This window comes from Salvia hispanica, chromosome 1 (genome assembly GCF_023119035.1).
Source record: "Salvia hispanica cultivar TCC Black 2014 chromosome 1, UniMelb_Shisp_WGS_1.0, whole genome shotgun sequence".
In the NCBI taxonomy this organism is placed as follows: Eukaryota; Viridiplantae; Streptophyta; class Magnoliopsida; order Lamiales; family Lamiaceae; genus Salvia; species Salvia hispanica.
Window position 1 is genome coordinate 21,271,533 of NC_062965.1, and position 21,513 is coordinate 21,293,045.

The 21,513-nt window shown below is 37.4% G+C and overlaps 4 protein-coding genes across 4 annotated transcripts; 1 reads left to right on the top strand and 3 right to left on the bottom strand.

The window, feature by feature from the left end:
* Positions 1–1,068: 1,068 nt before the first annotated feature.
* LOC125202367 (protein ENHANCED DISEASE RESISTANCE 2-like) lies at positions 1,069–6,743 on the bottom strand. The gene is made up of 20 exons (XM_048100750.1): positions 6,271–6,743; positions 5,359–5,433; positions 5,205–5,258; positions 5,002–5,120; positions 4,726–4,853; positions 4,594–4,640; positions 4,409–4,509; positions 4,192–4,287; positions 4,049–4,113; positions 3,898–3,969; positions 3,671–3,817; positions 3,312–3,595; positions 3,158–3,221; positions 2,909–3,084; positions 2,302–2,403; positions 2,115–2,165; positions 1,888–2,031; positions 1,717–1,812; positions 1,470–1,571; positions 1,069–1,367 (listed from the first exon to the last, which is right to left on the bottom strand). The coding sequence occupies exons 1-20, from the start codon at positions 6,415–6,417 to the stop codon at positions 1,269–1,271; spliced, it is 2,169 nt and encodes a 722-aa protein (XP_047956707.1). The 5' UTR covers positions 6,418–6,743; the 3' UTR covers positions 1,069–1,268.
* Positions 6,744–7,875: 1,132 nt separating this feature from the next.
* On the bottom strand, positions 7,876–11,964 carry LOC125202188 (dolichyl-diphosphooligosaccharide--protein glycosyltransferase subunit 1B). Its single transcript, XM_048100548.1, has 9 exons — positions 11,819–11,964; positions 11,616–11,660; positions 10,430–11,061; positions 9,954–10,101; positions 9,460–9,639; positions 9,276–9,344; positions 8,757–8,846; positions 8,181–8,330; positions 7,876–8,103 (listed from the first exon to the last, which is right to left on the bottom strand). The coding sequence occupies exons 1-8, from the start codon at positions 11,921–11,923 to the stop codon at positions 8,202–8,204; spliced, it is 1,398 nt and encodes a 465-aa protein (XP_047956505.1). The 5' UTR covers positions 11,924–11,964; the 3' UTR covers positions 7,876–8,103; positions 8,181–8,201.
* A 1,323-nt stretch (positions 11,965–13,287) lies between these two features.
* Positions 13,288–16,350, top strand: LOC125223118 (receptor like protein 22-like). Its single transcript, XM_048126110.1, has one exon. The coding sequence runs from the start codon at positions 13,304–13,306 to the stop codon at positions 16,232–16,234; it is 2,931 nt and encodes a 976-aa protein (XP_047982067.1). The 5' UTR covers positions 13,288–13,303; the 3' UTR covers positions 16,235–16,350.
* Positions 16,351–17,037: 687 nt separating this feature from the next.
* Positions 17,038–21,503, bottom strand: LOC125223125 (wall-associated receptor kinase-like 8). Its single transcript, XM_048126120.1, has 4 exons — positions 20,855–21,503; positions 19,680–20,042; positions 19,166–19,318; positions 17,038–18,436 (listed from the first exon to the last, which is right to left on the bottom strand). Exons 1-4 carry the CDS (start codon positions 21,444–21,446, stop codon positions 17,262–17,264), a joined length of 2,283 nt encoding a protein of 760 aa, XP_047982077.1. The 5' UTR covers positions 21,447–21,503; the 3' UTR covers positions 17,038–17,261.
* Between the last annotated feature and the right edge of the window lie 10 nt (positions 21,504–21,513).

A 21,513-nucleotide genomic window follows, 5' to 3' on the forward strand; every position in this document is an offset into this window, starting at 1 on the left:
TTTAAATTTTTGAATCAATGCATGGGATCAAGGTGATGGGCAACCAACAACCCGAATGAATTTCCCATTATACCCCTAATTTATCTTGTCTACTCTTATCCTATTATAGGCCTAGAAAGGCTACACCGTTGAATATAGGTGCCCACATATGTCTTTTCACAATGACCATTAGATTTTTTTTAATTGACAACGTTGTCCTCACGTTGTTTAACCTGTTTCAGGCCCCCACGTGGCACGTGCCACATTTCATGGTCTAAATTTTTATTGGAAAAATTTCAATAAATAAATAGATGAAAGTATCTCGACATTTAACTAGTTATATAAAGCGATGATAAAATGAATTTAATTGGTAAAACATACTCTAATCAACTAATAATACTATTTATGACTTAACGAGAATAAATGAAGAATTATTATTATTTTTTTATTAAAAAACTAATGAAAAAAAGAACCATGTGGGCTCATTTGTCAACTATTGGACCAATCCTCTTATTAAGAAAAGATTATGACCCATCGGCCCATAAATTACTGAAAATACATTTACATTAAAAAAGGAAAATAAAAACAAATTAGCCACAAGCACCCTATTTTTTTTTTATTTAAAACCTTATGCAAATTAATAAAATAGATTTACATTAAAAATTTTGAATCATAGATTAGAATTATAAATGATGACCAAAAAAGCAGTATGTTGCCCAAAAAAAAAAAACTATAAAACTCGAAAATCTATGATCAATCAACAAGTTTTAATTCTATTCAAAATTATTAACTGAAGTCATAAAAAAAAGAGGTTTTCATTTATAAGATTCTTCATATGGGCAATCAAAAGCAATCAAAATATAGCTGAATTGGGCTTCTAATCAGAACCCTACAAGTTGTACCTTTTACTTTGTTACATTCAAATTCATTTTCAAACAAGAATAAATTACTCTCTAATAATTTATCAAAATAAGAAATAAATAAAACTTGAACATCTCTAAAATACAATACAAAGATTCTTTTATTTAAACTGATTATCACATAATCATACAGTATCTACAAATTTGGAACCAAAAAAAAGCACAAAAATAAGGTTACAAAGGGAGATTTCATGAAACAACATCAATTTCAAAAGTTAGAAAAAAACCTCTTGTATTCTCCATTTCCAAGAACACCACAACTATGTGTTTGTGTGTGTGTTTTTATGGGATGGAAAAAAAACACCAAAAAAGACTACAACTTTAGCAATTTCAAACTTCAACCATTTACAGTTAATTAGTTATCCCTCTCTATCTGATGGTGTCAGTCGCGATGGACTTGCCCACGTCGAGGTGGTTGAGGCGGCACGTCCCCAGTAGGGCCTCCGGTAGCTCGTCAGCAGTGTTTCCCTACAAAAAAAAAGAGAAATTTTTTTTAGCAATTTTGAAAAATTTCTTGAAAATGGTTATGAATCGAAAAGTGGCATAATTCCTCAAGTACGTCTCACTCGCCTGTATCAAGAATGACATTTCTATCACGAGATTGTTTAGGTAGCCGAGGACGAGGTTCACTACACCCCTTGCCACAGTTGATGAGCCAACATCAATGTCAAGCTGGAAAAAAGTTAGTTAAGTTAGTTAAGATGCTCTAGTAGTTTCAAAAGTTAGTTAAATTAGTTAAGATTCTCAAGCAATCTGAAAAAAAGTTAGTTAAGTTGGTTGAGATGCTGAAAAAAGTTAGTTAAGTTGGTTAAGATACCTCCAAGTAGTTACTTCCGCGGAAGTAGTTGACCTCGAGGGATTGGCCTAACAAGCACGATTTCTTGCCGACGCTCTGCTTCACTATCCAAGAGCCCTGTCGCGATCACATTAAGCAAGTGAGTGCCCGATGAAAAATAAATGGTGAAAAATTGGAGGATGGACGCGAGACCTGAGAGATGTAAGGGATGAGCTTGAATCTCGAGTTCCTGAAAGCGTCGTCTCCATTGATGAATTTCTCCAAGAGAGGCGTCTCCTCTACAGGAGTCTTGAGCATGTAGTAGAGGGTTAAGTTGTACATTGTTGGGCCCGGGATCTGGTTTACGAGACGAAAGAAAATGATGAACCAACGCGCAATTTGAGCAAGTTTTAGGCGTATGAGCTAGTTTTAGGCTTTACCTGTATGTTGATGACAAAGAAGAACTCGGAACCTCCAACTGCCCCGTATTTCTGCATAACGGAAAAAATCGCATCAGATCGCCTCATCAGAAAATTGTGCTTATATTCTTGATGCAAAAATCTATACATCAAGAGTGTTAGTTGTGTTTTTTCTGTTTTTGTTCGGGTGATGAATCCGAATTCTGACCTGAACAATGCTGCCAGGTCGGCCGGATAAATCGTCTTCGCGCTTGTCTGATCTTAGCCAATCAGCAGCTACCAATTGCATCAAGGTGGTCTTTGCCTTATTCTAACAGAGAGAGATCAGAGAAAAAACAGATGAAGGCAGCTTCAAGAACGCGTTTTTATGAGAGCCCGGAAGCTCGATTTTGTGTTGAAATGAGGAGAGTGGATCAGTCATTGCAACCATTGATCAAGAAACAGAACTAGGTAGTTTTTATTCAAGAAAACCTTCCATTTATAGCAAGTGAAAGTGCAAACCATTGATCAAGAACGCGTTTTTATGAGAGCCCGGAAGCTCGATTTTGTGTTAAAATGAGGACACTGGATCTGTCATTGCAACCATTGATAAAAAAAATATAGAATTTAGGTAAATTTATTCAAGAAAGACTCCCATTTATAGCAAGTAAAAGTGCAAACCATTGATCAAGAACGCGTTTTTATGAGAGCCCGGAAGCTCGATTTTGTGTTGAAATGAGGAGAGTGGATCAGTCATTGCAACCATTGATCAAGAAAATAGAATTTAGGTAGTTTTTATTCAAGAAAGCCTTCCATATAGCAAGTGAAAGTGAAACCTTTTTGCTGTCTATTAAGTAGTTCTCTCCGCGGATCAAGAACGAGGAGGGGTCCGCGGCCGCCCAGCTACACGGCATGGTGTAGCTAGGGTCCTTTGGAAGTGTCGAGCCATAGTAGTGCGACGAACTTTCCTCCATCGACAGCTCGGGCAGCTCAATGTACCCCTTCTTTTGGACTACAAAATAAAGAAAATTTAAAAAATTTCAAATCTTGCTGTTTAGTATTAGTACTGATTTTGAGATACTAACCTGCAAGATTCTGCAGCTTCTTCATGAAGTTGGTCGCGGACGAAACCTTCGTCTGTGGCTGCTCCTGCTCGTCCGCCATTCCAAACACGAAAATTGTAAGAAAAAAGGTCTGTCAATTTTCTTGATTGTTGAAAACAGGACTATTAGGCCATACCACGAAGCACATATCCGGGCTCTCAGCCCATCCGCCTGTCTCAAGCCCTCCCTCGTCGTCTGAGGGCTCGGGGACGTCGAAGAACTCATCGACCGAGTCACGGAGGGCCATGAGAGTGGTGTTGGAGGACGAGGCCGGCGGCCTAGAGGACTCATCATCTGTCACACTATGCTGCCTATCAAAGCTAGCTTCTGCCTTCACCACCTCTTCCTTTTCGCTCACCTCTCCCGGGATATACTCGTGGCTCCCTTTCCCTCCCTTCGTCCGGAACAGCTCCCTCAGGGCTAAAACAACCGGGCTCGGAAAATTAAGCCAAAGCAATAGCATAAACTCATATTAAAAAGCAGCGAAAAACGCACCAGCAACTTTCTCAAGCATACGCGTGGTGATGGTCCGGGCGGCCCCCTTCTGGATGTATGACTTCCAGCACTTCCAGTCGATGGCGAGCATGTGCTTGATGATGCACACACTCCCCTCAGGGCTCGGGGAGATGACGTAGCCACCGCCTGCTCGTTTTTTGACAGCAAGAAAATTAACTAACTTAACTAACTTTTTAAACTTTTTTTAAGGTGACGCGGTGTTTTACTCTTGAGGCAGGCGCGGACGTATCCATCGTGAGGTGGGCACTTTCTGTGGAAGACGGAGTGGTAGAGGATAACTGAAACGAAGATGTGCACAATAAGCCTTTTGATTGGTTTTGGTTCTGTTTTTTGTGTTTTTGAGTTGAGAAAATGTACCATATGTGCCATCATCTTCTCTTCTCCAGTAACGACGAAGCAACAAGTCTCTTCGTTTCATCGCCCTGCAGAGGAAAGGCGATCAGCAACGCTAAACAATGCAGAAAGATTGAATTTTGATGAGTTAAAGTCACAGTTCTAACCATGGTAGCCAGTGGTTGTTGAGTTGAAGGTGAACAATGTCTGTGTGCCCGTCTAGATGCTCGACTACTGTGGCCCGAGAGAACGAGAAATCCCACCTGAAAAACACCACTTTTCAGCAAGAGAATCTCCAAATCACACCATACTCTTTCAAGAGCAAAAAATCCTCTGAGAAAATGAAGAGAATATGTTAGATTTCCATGAGTCGAGCAGGCTTACTCGTTTCGGGAGGTACCGATGGACATGAGTGTACGGAAAACAGCTTCTGGAGTTCCATCAATGACAGCAACGGCCATAATAGCCGGATGCTCCTCCCATTCCTAATAACAACAATTGCTATAATTTTCATCTCAATTTGCAAAATATTAGCTAAGAGTGATGTTGAAACTCGAAAGAGAATCGACCTTCCCAGTTGGATCCGTCTCTTTAGCTTCTTTGAAGAGACGAAGTCCTAAAGAGGCAACGAGGAGAAAATACGCATAAAAATGTGACTTTCGACAGCAAGAAAATGACTCAAAATCAAACTCTTTTAGTACCATTTTGGCAGCCAAATATCTTCCAAGACGCGGGCGCTACAACATCAGATGTCTTTGTGTTCACTTGCATAGAAGTCGCAGTCCAGTCGATGGAGTTCTTGTTTCGCATCCTCTTTGACACGCTCATGCTTTTCAACGCGAAAAAAACGAACGAAACACAAAGACAGAATTAGGCCTAAACGAAAAAAATAAGTTGCAATTTTGATGTATAAAGACAGAAAAAAAAGGCCTTAAACACATTTCCACAAAAGTTGATCAACGTTTTGACATGCGTACGTGAAAGGCTGCCATTTTCTTTCGTCAGTGCACGACTCCATATCTTTTCCCGGGTTGAGTGCAGCGTCCTGCAAGGCTCGGACCCAACGAGCAGCTTCTTCCGAGCTGGTCACTCCCAGCTGCAAGAATTCAAGAAACACTAATCAATACAAACCATCAAAATTCGACGAAAAAGTTGGAGAAATGGAAGAATCTTTCCTTACCTTGAGCCTGTCTCTATGGTTAGAGGTGTTGTAAAGAGTAAAAATGAAAAATAACTGCAATTCACAAGTAAAAAAAAAGAAAGATCATATGAGCTTGAACCAATATTGGAACTTAATATTGTACAAATACATATATATGTAAGGTGAGTTATACTTTTCTACGGTAGCTCTCTCTTCCATTGTCGACAACACGAATGCAAGAGTCTATTATTGCACTTCTCATAGGCTCCTGAGAGTGAAAATTCATCAATATTAGCGGGTAAAAAGAAGTTTAGAATCACAATTACTAGCAATATTCATCATTAATTTTACAAAAATTATATGGTTATTGAAGATTAGTGAAAACTGTATGTGGGAATGATGGAAATGAATGGAAAAGGGTAAAATTAAGAGGAAGAAAATCATTACAGAAGAGCAAAAAACAGCAATTCCTATAGATAAAAAGGCCAAAAATTTAGAAATAATAATGTACTAAACTTATTTAAATTAGTGAAACAATACAGAAAAGGTAGAACTTTATTTGAAGGGATATTGGTCCTGAAAACATGAACTTTAGTCAAATTTTGGTATTTCCCACAAACTTTAAAATTGGTCTAAAATATCAGTAACTTTACATTTTGTTTGTTATTTTCCATGGCAGGTCCATCACCATATCCAACCAACTTCCGTGCATTTTTTATCCTACTTGGGACTACTAAATCAACGTGATTTTCTACGTAGCTTTTTATCCTACTTGTCACGAACCTAAAAAATAATCTAAAATATTCACGGTTGCCCACGTATAATACGATTTTTGCCAAAGATATCTTATTTAGGCTGCCATGGGAAATAGCAAACAAAATGTAAAGTTTGTGATATTTTATACTAATTTTAAAGTTCATGAAAAATACCAAAATTCATGGTCCTAGACTAATTTCTCTTATTCGAATGACACACAAAAACACTTATAGAGTCAATTTTTCTATAATTCAATTTGATGATAGAAGCCTTTGCATGAATATCCCACTTTCAAGATTTTATCACAAAAAAAACACATGTATACACACATGAATGGGAGAGAGAGAACCTCATCATCAGAAGTAGGCTCTGCTTTGAACCTCTTGAGGCAATTATCTTCAAGAATGAAGTATCTCTTACGTGAATATTGAAGCCCAAATCTATTGTAACGAATCAAATACAACCATCCCCTCATTTCCCCTTCGTTTCCTGCCATTTTTTCCACTACTAAAAACCAAGCCAAAAAAAAAAAACCAGTCTTTTCTTCTGAATTTTTTAATAACAAATAAAAAAAGAAAATTAAAAATCCCCTTTTTTCAACTACACTTGAAAATGCATGCAGATTTATTTCTCGACAAAAGAAAATAAATTTTTTTTGGAGGTGTGATCCTCTGATCCCACCAACCAATGGGATGCAGAGAATCCAAGGCTTGAAACTTCCAACAATTTGGTTGAAATTTTCTACAGAACTGAAAATTTTCCCATCTTTTTTATCTCTCTTTTTTTGTTCTGTTTTTTTGACAGTTATTGTTTTCGGTTCTATCTTTTCTTCTGTCGTTTGAGGAATTCGAATGTAAATTTTGGTGTATTTAAGGTGGTTAACATTGTTTTGTGAATTTAAGGTTATGCCCTTGGTGTCTTTCCCTTTTTGGTGCTTTTGTGTGTTGAAAAAAAAGAGGAAATGAGTCGTGAGATTAATGGTTGTGCGATATTGTCTAATGTCTATTGCCTTTCAAGTTTTTTAGGAAGTAGTTTTGGTGATTTTTGTGAAATTTCTTTCACACCAGTAGATTTAAATTGATTTTGTTAATTTACAATTTTTAATAGTACTAACTTTTTGTTGATCGTCTTCTTTAGAGGGACATTTTTAATAACAATAAAATTTAGTTTTTATTTTTTAAGTAGGCATATGATGTGTGGAAATTCGATTTGAATAGGACATATTCGAACTTCTTTGTGATCAATTTAAGAAAGAAATTTTTTAAAAAAGAGGTACGTATAATCATTATACATCATCAATTTCAAAAGAATTCTATACGATTGACATAGAATGTGCATGCTCTCAATTTGAGAGTACCTTAGTTTCGAAACACAAGCACTGTATAATTCCATTAGCTAGCCTAATACATGTATTTATAGCCATGGCATACTATATTATATGATTAATGGCAAATTAAATTTTATTTGACCATGAAAACTCTAAATTGAATAATAATAAAGTAATAATAATTATTTAATAGCTTAACCGTTTCACATTTAATACTAATTTGGGCCTAAGTCTCCAAAGTTGGATGACATGCATTAGGCTATGGAGTCATACACTATAACGGCCTCAATATTTGTAATGCATATTTTTGTAATGGTTTTTAGTTATGTTTAATGGTTTTGTAATTAATGCATAATTGGAAGTTACAAATCAAAATCATAATTTAATTATATAGACTTAAAACTTATAAATATTCGAAAACTTGCCCAAAATTCTTTAATATTCAATATAAGGCCAAAACTCGTCTTTTATATATTTATAGATATCCATACGAAAAATCCAATCAATTCAGCCGAATTAAAAAAATTGGTAGCTCAAAGCGAAAAATAAGTTACCATTGCTCTTTATAAGAGGATCAGTAATGGTTTCCCATTTCTCCGTCGAACTAGGCGACTCGGAATTCCAGACTCATCACAAAATAAACTATATCATTTCGAATTCAAGGCCAAAAAGGTTTCGCTACTCGAATTCAAGGCAAAAGAATCGCCCAGTTTTTCTCATCTAAAGATACATAAGTCAATGTCAAGAACAGATGCAATGTCTCACTATGATGTAAAGTATGCAGTTCATGCTACATTTTTGGCTAAATCCGCGAAAAAAGTCATTCCTATATCCGTGATCCTCGATGGCATCAACCTAATCACAACAGCTCATATTTGAATGCTGTAATAGTTTAGAGAACTGGATTATTGCCATGAGATCAGAAATGATACCTTTTTCAAGTGTTACACCGTTCAGCATTTTTTCCGTATTGAAAGGTCGATGTGGAGGTATGCAACAGAAGCGGCAAAGAGAAGGAAAAACGTAGAAGCTAGCATCAAGGGTTCAGCAAGCATAAATAATGAGTTGAACTTGTAATGGACCTGCACGTACGGAATAAAGTGAGGGAGATTGAAAATTTGTATATATAAATAGATATAGAGAGACCTACAATTTCATGGAATCTACAAGAAAGCAAAGATTTCAAGAACTACGGATAATAAAGTAGCTCATTTAAGAACAGGGTTGGTAATGTTTTGGGAAATTTCAAAATGATGTACAAACTGCTTTATGACAAACCAATATATTGCTACCTGAATACATATCATGCTTCAACTAAAGGCGAATAACTTTTGATACTTCGCCCCTCTTTTGCATTTTTTGTGTGTGCACATTGAACGTATTTTTCTTTGTGTGGGTGAATAAGCTCATGATGATATACTACTGGTAGTTATTTTGAAGGTAACATATAGCTCATATTATAAGAAAGTGTGATTAGACAATTATTTCTGTATAGAAGTTTAGGTTACCTGGAAAGGAACATGATGCTCAGGGACTACATTTCTCTTTTCCAGAACCACGACAGTTCGTCCAATGATGTCAAGGTACGAGTACTTCTTCTGCAAATGTTGTAAGAGCATTAAATCCAATATCAATGGATGTACATCTCAATCAGATGAACCAAAATTTACAGTATATAGTAACGATGTGATATTGCGGTCCGCATCACAGTTTTGGTGCTTTTGTTACATAAAGATCACCATAATCCTCATAAAGGCTTATTGTTGTGAAAAAACTTTTAATCAGAATATCGATCAATAGATGGAGTTTCACCAGCACATGGAGAGAAAATTACTAAAACCAGAGCTCTAAAAAATTTGGAAAATAACATGTCACCCAGTGCTGTTATGATAAGATGTTTAATTACAAAGACGCAGATATATGGCACAATAGGAGCTAAAATGGAATACAAAAAACAAATCTGTTAAGAATGTTTGATGTTTTAGTAGATACTATGAGAACTAGAGGTTTAATTTCAATAAGCATACCTCTAAACTTTGTTTGACTGCAAATGGAACTTCAACAGACGGATCCTTTGAGCCCTCTGGGAGGACAACCTAAAACAATTAAATTTCATGTTATAGCACGTGCTTGCAGACAATTTATTAAATCCTTAACTTATAGAAACATAATTCGATATAGCAACGTGTTAACTGATAATAGAGCACATACTTTGATTGTCAGCTTGTCAACTACAGTATCTGCGATAGAGCAGCCAAAAGTGTAATTCAGGTAACGAGCACCGGGAGCTGATTCAAAAAGGAAGTCCTTCAGTGGCACTCCATATCCAATGAGAAAGGTTGCTTTCCAGCCTCCAAATAAAGGATAACGTGGCTCTATTAACAACTCAGACTGGGAGAGGAAAAAAACACGAGCATAAAGTCAGATAAGCCAGCACAACAACGGTGCTAAGACAAGGCATCATTATTCTCTTTCCAGAAAGTTAGACAACTATGTAGTGCGAAGATCTATTTTTAAGCATTTAAAATAGGACACGGTTCTTAAATATTCAATTATAGACCACCACTATAGAAATATCGAAATTGATATAGATTCAATCATAATTGTTCAGAAAGAAGAAATTGAGTTAGCTTTACAAAAAGAAAGAAGGCTATTTTATACATTAGTGATTCATATATTAATAGAGGTGTTAGAGTGAGAACTACCTTCTTGGAGTTTGTACGCAAACGGGATGTTGATATATTTCCAATCTCATCTCTGTAGTAGACAGAATGAACGCGTGGGGGTAGTACTGCAAGAAGATGCTTGAAAGAGGAGACACCACTACCGCCGGGTCTCGATTGATACTCAACCCTGTAAAAAGACAATTTAATAATGTGAAGGTCCAAAGTAAGAGAAGTAGCAAATTTCAGTTAATCTGTAAATTTAACAGTTACCATGAATTATAACTAAAACAAAAATAACACAAAAAGATCTAACTATAGCAAGCATATAATGCATTGCAAGGCATACGACCAAGTAAACTTTATAACTTTGATATTTACCAGTATAACTTTGAAGACATGCTCGGATGTACATGCACAATAAAAACTGCATTTAACTTAAGAAAACCACTATAGTAAAGAAACTTAAAAATTGAAATACATAAATAGAAGTTCTGTCCATTTCCTTGTAACCTCACCTCGAGAAAGCACCTTTGTGCTTAGCACCGGCATGAGCTAACTTGTAACGCTCAGTGATCTGTACACTTCCCCAATGAGAGATTTCAATTTCCCGCTCAAGCTCCTCCACAACAGCAAACGGATGGTTATTTTCAAAATGGACAATAATAGGAGAGTATGAGTAAGGACCATGACCCTCATATGGCCCATATCTCAGTTCACTGCCACTACGGTGAGCAGGATCGACTTGGGTGAAGGATTCCACATTGTTACTTGGGGTTTTAATCACGGTTGCCTGGTGCGCAATATGGTATGGTGACAGTATAATTGCACTATCGCGGTAATACACTAATTGAGGATCAGACTGCGCGATCTCCTTTGGGAAGGGTTCGAGAGATTGGGTCAAGATGTAAAGTATTTCTAGAGTGGTAGTCTCACCCTTTGCCAATGGTTTGAGCAATGACACAGAATAGTATTTTGTTCCATTAGGTGCGTCAGGTTGTTCGGTTGGCTTGGCTTCAAGAGGGGAATAAGATTTCTTCCTCTTTTTTCCGACAGTCACAGCTGCTTTAACCAACGCTAGATGGTCAAACTGCGTAGGTGGGAATGCTAGAAGAACTTCTGTTGCTGGAGCATCCCCAGTGTTCTCTATCTACAGAAAGAAAATTGATCCGATCAACATTTTCAAACTTTTTCTACAGATCAATAATAAGAAGTTCGTAAACATACTAGCAAGGTAAGCATTTGTAGCTCAGGCACCATAACCAATAACACACACACAAACACTCATTCTCCAATAAAGTTGGAAGTTGCTCGTTAGTTCAGTTTCTGTTAAATTTTCAGTTAATTTTCAGCCATCGTCAATTAAATTGTAACCTCATCGTGCATTCCCTACAGATATTTCACAAAGTTCGAAAACAACTAAACAACAATGACATTTTTTGAAGATTATTTTAGCTCAAAGTCATGAAAACAACACACTGTCTCTGCAGATCATTCGGTTGCCGGAAAACTCATTACCTCATAGCGTAGGAACGCAACCCAATTTCATTAAACCACAATTAAAACACATAATGATTTCCTTTGCGATATAAACAATACAAGAAAAGAAGAGACAACAAACAAATAATGCATAACATCCTCTTTCAAAATATATAAATTTGCTTATTTCCACTCAATCAAAGCAAATAACAGCCGAAAATTTACCTTCAATGTCAGATAAACCCTAACAATGTGCGAAGTCAATTCAATCTGCACCAAATTCAATCGCAAAAGTGTGAATCAAAATGAAATCACCACATAAAAATGAAAACAATAATTCATCAACAGATTACATTTGCAGATTAAGATCAAATCATACCTCTTCGAATTAAGAAATGGAGAGAAAAGGATCGGAGAAGAGAATTCACCTGACGCTCGGCTTGGAGGATCTGGAGGCTAGAGGAGGAGGCCGACGACGTTCCGATCAGCAGCGCGACGACGAAAATGAAGAGAGAGAAAATCGCGGCTGCCATTGGAGTGAAGATTTAGAGAATTTCTCTCTCTCTACAGTGATGAGTAGAGAGTCTTCTATGCAGGCCGTGACCCGTCAACTGGTTGTCTGAACCCGGGTTCGGATCTTCGGAAATGGGTCAGTTTATGGATGTAGTTTGCGGGTCGGGTTTTTTTATCAGGCAGATTTGCATAATTGTACTACTAGTTAGGACATATTCAATATACTCCTTTACTCCTTCCATATGAAAATACATAACGAATTTTAATGTAATTAATAAAATAAGAGAGATTGTAATAATAATTATAGTATTGCTAGTGAATAACAAAGTTCACTTTATTAGAAAGATCAAAGTTATTAAAAATTGAAGGAGCTATTTTTATAGGACGATCCAAAATAGAAAAAGTTCATATTTTAATGAATATTTATTAACTTGATATATTTTTAATTTTAATTTTAAGAATTCAAAAAAAAAATTAAATACTCATCCAATTAATTATACTCTTGCAATCCACCAATGATTATCTCATATTTGCTTCTCCATTCTTCCATGATTAATCATCTTTTATACTACCTTCTCCTATTTTTGATAAATAAACTATACATTTCATTAATTCATCCTACTAACTTTATTATTCGTATAAAACTACTTCATCCGTCCCTGAAATTTTATCACATTTTTTCATTTTCGTCCGTTCCACAAAATTTGTCGCATTTTGCTTTTTACCACTTTTAGTGATGGACTCAACATTCCACTAACTTATTATCACTCACATTTTATTATAAAATAAATACTTTAAAAATAGGACCCACATCACTTTTTCAATCCATTTTCTATTACATTTCTTAAAACTCGTATCGGTCAAACTGTGACAAAATTTGGGAGACGGAGGAAGTAATAAGTAGTGCTATAGTAAAACTGCTACTTATAAGTCAAATATTCAACTCTTTGCAATGAGCCAATGACAATTTCCAGGCTTCATTTTCTTCTCTATATTTGTCACCATTAATTAGCATTGCCCTACCAATGGAATATATGAACAAAACAACATTTTTGACTTCCAAACCTCATCTATATATTCAATCCACAACTTTGAAATTCTAAAATATACCTAGATTGGTAACACGCTTTCCGTTTATCAATAAGTCGTGTGTTTGATTCACATTAAGTAAACTTATTATTATGGATAAATATGAATATTGAATTCTTAGTTCAAATTATATTTTCTTGTCGGTTCTTCACCTATTTTATAGTATTAGTATGCAAGAACAATTATTTTGATAGAGATGTATGTTAAAGTCTCTCAAGTGGCTCTCAAATAGTCTTATTGGATGGCTATTTAAAGCCACACATTTCTTTGCTTGTACACAATTCAATCATATCAATATATCAATCTTCACAATGCTTCCAAATTTGCTCTTCATTTGTATACTTTCCTCCATTTTCACTCATTCCCATAGCCAATGCCTTCCCAATCAGCAAACCATTTTGCTTCAACTCAAAAAGGAGTTGATATTCAATTCCACCATTTCAACAAAACTGGTGCAATGGAACCAAAGCGACGAGTGGCACGGTGTGGAATGCGATGCAGCAGGCAACGTCGTGAGCCTGCAGCTCGACCATGAGGCTATCTCCGGTGGAATGGAGGACTCATCGAGTCTCTTCAAACTCGTGTATCTCCAGAAGCTTAACCTCGCCTACAACGACTTCAGCATCCTTCCCATTCCAAAAGGTATCCCCAAGCTCACCTACTTGACACACTTGAATTTGTCATATGCTGGTTTCGATGGCCAAGTTCCATCCGAGATTTTGTCGTTGGGGAGATTGGTCAGCCTTGACATGTCGAACGAGTACACCTCTTTAACGCTCGAGCACCCAAATCTGGAGATGCTTCTCCAGAATCTAACTGGGCTTAGAGAGCTCTATCTTGATGGTGTAGGCATTCTTTCGTCACATGAAAAGACGAAATGGAGCCACATCATTTCATCTTATGCACCCAACATCACGCGTCTGAGCATGCGTTTTTGCTTGCTCTCTGGCCCTCTGGCTAAGTCCTTCTGGAAACTGCGTTTCCTTTCTGTTCTTCGACTAGATTCCAACGATCTTTCCACAGTAGTTCCGGACTTGTTTGCCGGTTTTACGAGTTTAACCACCTTGAGCCTTATTGGCTGCCAGTTGAATAGCTCTTTTCATAGTAAGCTGTTTCAGATTCCTTCTCTGCAGAATGTTGATTTATCTGAAAATTCGCTTAGCGGAAGCATAGGTCCATTTCTTGGCACTGGATCTTTCGAGTCACTAGTGTTAACTAGAAATAACTTTTCCGGTTCGATACCAAGTTCCATTGGCAATCTCGAGAATCTGTCCATGCTAGACTTGTCTTTTTGCCAATTCTCCGGGACAATCCCTTCCACCTTCGCTAACCTAACCAAACTAGTTCATGTCGACTTGCAGTATAATCTCTTCACAGGTTCAATTCCTACCGCGCTGTTTGAAGGTCTTTCCAATCTTTCTTATCTGCGGTTGAATTCCAATTCTTTCTCCGGTCACATTCCCCACTCGCTCTTTGCTCTACCGTCGATGAAAAGGCTTCATCTCAAGAGTAACAAATTTACTGGACTAGTTGAAGAGTTTCCCATTGTAAATGTTTCCAGCATGGTTTTACTAGACTTGAGGGATAATCGGCTCGAAGGGCCTATTCCCAGCTCTCTGTTCCAGCTTCAGAGCCTCGAGTTGTTGCTGCTTTCCGGAAACATGTTCAATGGAACTGTTCAACTAGACAAGATTCGAGACCTTGCCAATCTTACAAGCCTTGATCTGTCTGGCAACAACTTGTTAGTAGATGGTGGCGACGACAATTCTAGTACGTATGGACCTTCACGGATACAAGACTTGTCGCTAGGTTCATGTAACTTGCGTGTTATCCCGGGATTCTTGAAAGATTCCGACATAAGGAATCTGGACCTCTCAGACAATCGGATTGTTGGAGGGATCCCTAGTTGGATTTGGGAGAAACAACTTAAGGGATTGGATTTGTCTCTCAATCTTTTTACAGATTTGGAAAAGCCTTACCATATCCCGGCTTCTCTCGAGAAACTAGACTTGCACTCGAACCAGCTTAAGGGCGACCTGCAGCGGTTCGTTCCACCTAACATTACATCGAATCTTGAAACCTTGTTACTTGGAAACAATAGTTTTAGTGGAACTATTCCAACTTCCCTTTGCAATGTCTCATCCCTCTTTGCTATCGACTTGTCTTCTAATAACTTGAGTGGCAGTATACCGCCCTGTCTAATCGAAAACATCCTTGAGTTGGATCTAGGGCGAAACAGCCTCAGTGGTGGTATCCCGGATAATTTCCCTACCACTTGCCTCCTAAACTATCTCGATCTTCACAACAACACTTTAGAAGGGAAAATCCCGAGGTCCCTCAAAGGCTGTGAGTCGTTGGCGTTTTTGAATATCGGGAACAACATGATCAACGACACGTTCCCATGCATACTCCCGCCGAGCTTGCATGTTCTTGTTTTGCACACCAATAGATTCCATGGCGAAGTGAAGTGTCACAAGGACTGGCCAGAGCTTCAGATTCTGGACATATCTTCAAATAATTTCAGCGGACGTCTGGAGTCGGTGAACTTCAGTAGCTGGAAGAGAATGACAGAGTTGCAAGGCGACGACGATACAAGCCTCTTCACAAGTGGTGTGATCATAACCATGAAAGGCATGCCTAGGGAGTATGGTGGCATTTTGTCAGACTTTGGCACTATTGATTTCTCTTCCAATGATTTTCAAGGACAAATACCGGATGCGGTTGGTGATCTTATCTCGCTTCACCAGCTTAACTTCTCCCACAATGCGGTCTCTGGAAGCATCCCAAAGTCGCTTGGTAAAATGGGGATGCTCGAATCGCTTGACCTCTCTTACAACCGGCTAACAGGGCGGATACCAGCAGAGATCGGAGGGCTAACTTTCCTCGGATTCTTGAATCTCTCCTACAATGATCTGGGTGGGCAGATCCCGAATGGCCCTCAGTTGCAAAATTTTCAAGCTGATTCGTTCAGAGGGAATCCGAAGCTGTGTGGTTTTAATCTCAACGTAACATGCATTCGCAGCGATAACAATGATTCATCTGAGCATGAAAATGTGGAAGATAAGAGGGAGGTTGAGTGGAAATATGTATTTGCTGCGCTTGGATTCGTTGTGGGCGTAGGAATCGTTGTCTGGCTACTTTTGTTTTGTCGAAGATTCAGAGAGAAATACTTCAACAAAATAGATGATATTGTTGATGGTGTGTTTGAAGCCATAAACAAGAGAAGACATGTCAAGACATAGTTTACTAGCAATTTTTGTGTGTTTTTGTATGACTGAAAAGAGTTTTTAAGCTATATGTTCTTGGAGTATGCAGTCTTCAATCAAACTATTCAATTCCCCATACTTTCTTTCCTATACTTGATCTTCTCTCAATTCTCTCTTCTCGATCATCGCTTTGATTTTCGAGTGATTGCATTATTCCAACATTACAAGGCAGATGATTCATCTCATGATTGATGCAGCTCCATCACTTGACATTTAAGGGGCAAAATTATCATTTACTTTTACAATTCTACTTTTATCATTTCAGTAATTTCGTTTTTATGTTCTTTTGAGTTTCCAGAGTTCCCAAAGCACATATAAATAGTGTCTCTCGTTATTTTACAATCAATTTTGATCATTATTAATTTAATTCGAATTCCAAAAAATCAGGAATTTTGTGATTTTCATATCAATTCGGTCATTCTTGTAACATATTTGCTTCCACTATATACCACTTATATAAAATACTCCCTCCGTCTCAAATTTATAGTCACATTTAGTTATGGCAAGAGTTTTAAGGAACTGGTGGAGTGTGTAATTAATGAAGTGAGATAGTGGAGTGTGTAATAAATGAAGTGAGTTGGTTGAAGGGTCCCTTTTTGACTTTTTGCTTTTTTATTTTTGTTTTGGTTTATTTTTGTGTTGATAATGGCATTTGGGTGTAATTTTAGTGAATAATGGGGTAAAATTTTATGTCCAAATATGGAAAATTCTAAATGTGACTATAAATGTAGGACGGACTTTTATGGCAAAATGTGATTATAAAACTGGGACGGATGGAGTATAAGCTAAAAGAAACCTAATTAATTCTATTATCATATTATTAATTTATGAACTTAAAGAGTTTAATTGTAATAAAAAATAGAAAATATTGTAACATACTGTATCAACTAAGAAATCTTGTAGGACTACACACAACACATAAAAAAGCATGCATGGGATCTTTTGTTAGTGCAACAACCATAATATAAAATAAATGAAGCCATACCCCTTTAGTCTTTAGACATCAAGGATGTGCATCTGATGATGACGTGGCTATCCCATGATCATTGCTTGTCCATGAGTACTCAATGTCTGAAAACTCCATGTCCTTTGCTTCAGACTCTATTGCTTCTTTATCGAGTTTCAAATCAACGGCTGGATGTATTTGAGACATTACTAAACTTTCCAATTCCGTAGCCACTTCTTTCATAGTTGGTCGCATTTGCCCCTTAACATTCAAGCATCTTCTCGCAAGCCTTGCAACTGCAATAACCTCGTCTTTTCCACCTTCCTCTAAAACCTGTGCGTCTAAAATGGCGTCAAGGTTGTCCGCTCCTATATACGCAAGAAAATGCGAAGCTAGGTTTCTTCCCACCTCCGTTCTCTCCATTGATATCGGTCGTTGCCCTGTTAGGAGTTCGAGAATAACTACTCCAAAGCTGTATACGTCGCTCTTTTCTGTATACTGGCTTGTTTGGTAATACTCTGGGTCTAAATACCCAAACGTCCCTTTCACCACTGTGGTTAGATGAGTCTGGTCCACTTCAACAAGTTTGGAAATTCCGAAATCCGACACTTTGACAACATTCTTTTCATCCAAAAGAATATTAGTGGACTTGATGTCTCTGTGATAGATTGGTATAGAAGACGCGAAGTGTAAGTACGCCAGTGCCCCCGCTACATCTGTGGCAATTTTCAACCGCATGTTCCACGTGAGCGGGAATTCGGGTTTTGGATCATGAATGGAATCGAAAAGTGTCCCATTTGGTAAGAACTCATAGACAAGAAGAGGATCCTGAGTCGCAAGACAACACCCTAACAATTTGACCACATTCTTGTGATTGATCTGCGACAATATCATGACCTCATTGATGAACTGCACAAGTTGGTTCTCATCAACCTTGTTTAGTTTCTTGATTGCCACGATTGTGCCATCGGACAACATGCCTTTGTAGACAATGCCTTGCCCTCCTCGTCCACAAATTCGGTTCTTGTTGAAATGATCGGTGGCTTTCTCCAACTCTTTTGCACCGAAAAGTTTGGTTTTTCCAAATGTTCCCTCACCTGTTTGTTGTTGAAGGAGAAGAAGGTGTTTGAAGAGATCTTCTTTGCGTTTTCTATTTTTTCTCTTCTCAACCACCTTTCGCAACCAAAAACATAGTAAAAGAAGTAGAAGAAGTCCCAAAGCAGAACCTAAACCTGTGACCATGGATATCAGCACAAGGTTAAACAAATGAGAAGCACACTAAAATGAGGACTTATCAGTTTGGTGATTCATTAAAATCAATTTACATCCTAAAATATATCAACTCAACATCAATTCGCTATTTCACGAATATCAGTCGGGTTGTATGATTAATGAATTGGCGAACTAATAAGTTTTGAAGTTCTCATTTTAATGTACCAGTTTTCAAGATCACAACTTTATAAGGTCATATTAGGATGATAACTATCCATTAATAAATGGTATAGCTACTACCACGCGTTGTCCTTCAGATTTCCAAACAGACGGCCAAGATCAAATCTCACATGATGTCAACTTGGTGTATAATATTTCAAAGGGTATTATTGGAAATTGAATTGTACTCGTAAAAACTGGAGTATAAGTTATAACTAACCATGTTCTTCTAAAAAATATCTCAAAACTCTGAATTCATATAAATACCTGGATTTAAAATATTTTTTAATAAACAAATATCATATTAAAGGAAATTTTATAAACATATCAATGATATTTGAATTGCATATGTTCGGATGAAATTAATAATATTTGTTTGAAGTTTTCATTATTTAATTAGCCCACATCTTTGAATGACTTAAAATGGAGTAGTTGTATGTGATAAAATACATTATTTGAATATTTTTATAAGGAGAGAAATGTAAATTTCTAAATAAACTAAAAAGGAAAAGTGAATATCGATGTTGTACCTATTAGGACAAATTTGATTGAGCTTGTGCAACCACTTCCACCCTTCTTACCGTCACCATTATATCCACTATCACACGTACAACTAAAATTGCCGGGAGTATTCTTGCATTGTGCATGTGGAGCACATGGATTATCATCACATTCATTTATATCTGCACCACAAGACTAGTCACTAGTCTATTGTCATTTGACACATGAAGCACAAATGTAAATAAGATGTTTTATAAAATAAAAATCATTTTCTTAAAATCCAAATAAAGAAATTAGGTCACTTGCAAAACATAATTTAATAAGGTTGTTTTAAATAGACAAAGCCTAGCCAGCCTAGCCCAACTTAACTTAGCCCACTTGGTAATATGGGCCTGTGCTTGAATGGAGCAGGCAAACATACTTTGTAAGTGTAGAGTTTGGCCCAAAGCAAGCATTTGTTAGTTATTACTCCCTCCTCTCCCTATTAAATATCCCATTTTAATTCGTGCGAGTTTTATGAAATTGTTTGACGTTGTTACTGACCTGTGCAGCCTGGGTAGAGGTATGGATTGCCAACATATCCATGCGAGCAGTTGCAAAGGTATCCCTCAATGTCAGGACCAAGATCAACACAATGAGAGTTAGCTTGACATGCATAAGTCGAGTTTCTGCGTGCTCGAGAGCAATTACGGTCGCCAATCCTCCAATCCAGACTAATCACCTGCGGCCATTGATTTTTTTGAGAGAACGCTATGGAGCTTTGCTGCAGGATGCTGAGATTATACGAGTGGGAAGGCTCGTTGATGATTCCCTTCTCCTTCACAAAGGCATAGCTACAAGGGAAAAGCCTCGTGCGATTCACGATTTTAGTCAGGTCAGACAAACCGATATCAAGGTACCAGGTACCTGTGAAGCAACACCTTAAATCAGGGTCGGATACAAATTTCTTTTATAGGGATTGTATATTTTTAATTTTGAATTTAAAATATTGAAACTAGAATTTTCCTATGTTTTATTTTAACTTTTCATGATAAATTATACTCCATCCATCCCTTAAAATTTGTATTCCCTCCGTCCCTGAAAATTTGTCACCTATTTTCTTTTTCGTCCGTCCCTAAAAATTTGTCACCTTTCACTTTTACCATTTTTGGTAGTGGACCCCACATTCCACTAACTCATTTCCACTCACATTTTATTTTAAAACTAATATATAAAAGTCGGACCCACATGCTACCAAATTTTTCTACCCACTTTCTGTTACATTTCTTAAAATCCGTGAGGGGTCAAATGATGCCAAATTTTAAGGGACAGAGGGAGTAACATTTTTTAATTTCCGACCGTCCCACAAAATTTCTTAAAAATCGTGCCCGGTCAAAATATGACAAATTTTTAAGGGATGGAGGGAGTAGTACGATCTCTTATAAACTAGGAAAACAAATTACATATTAATCACTATGAAATATATAAATTAAATCCTTAAAACTAAATATTAAATCGTAAAATAAGCTAAATAATTATATGAAGCGATTATCAGCTCTTTTCTAGAATAAAGTAAAATGCGCATACTAAAGTCTTAATAGGAATTTAATAAAATTGTGTTAAGTAGATTAACTAAATGAGATAAAATAAGTGAGATTGGACGTTTTATTGTTTGTTTTTCCATAAAAGGAATGTGACAGGTCGAAATGGAATACGACTCAATATTGATGATCAATCACCTTTGGCGATGGGTACCCGGCAACAGCCCTCGCCCACGGAATTGCTGTCATCGTTGTTCGGGCAAACTCCGACAGTAGACCTATTACCTGAACAGAAGCCTACGCAGGCATCGCGGTGTCCTGGGTCCCCGTAGTATTCTTGGCCCCGAAGTGTAAGGGCCTCCCCAAAGTCATCGCAGCCAATGGCAGTCAGCCAGTTGTTTTCCGACAACGTATATTGGGTCTCCGACAAGTAAATATCCCTCCCACCTTCCCACGTTACGTTGCCTGAAGTTAGATTATAGCAAACTCCATGAAGCAGGTAGGGGTACCGGATCCGGATATGGGTCGGGTTATCACTTCTTATCTCAACCACTTCTAAATTATAATTTCTGATGTTGAGATAGGGTTTGGGAGGGATGGTGGAGGTGTTGCAAACGATGTGAAACGATGACCCGAGTGAGCAACCCGACCCGACTCCAAATGGATATGGAATCATCACATTCCCACATCGGGCGGGGCAGCCTGGTTTATGGGTTAGACTAGGAGATGAAGCTAGTGGACCAAGAGCAAAGAAGAAGAAAAGCAAGTGAAGATAGTATATCATTTGCATTTGAATGGCTTTGTCAAGAGTAGTATGCTAATTCCATTCTAAACAGAAGTACTAGTATATAGTACTC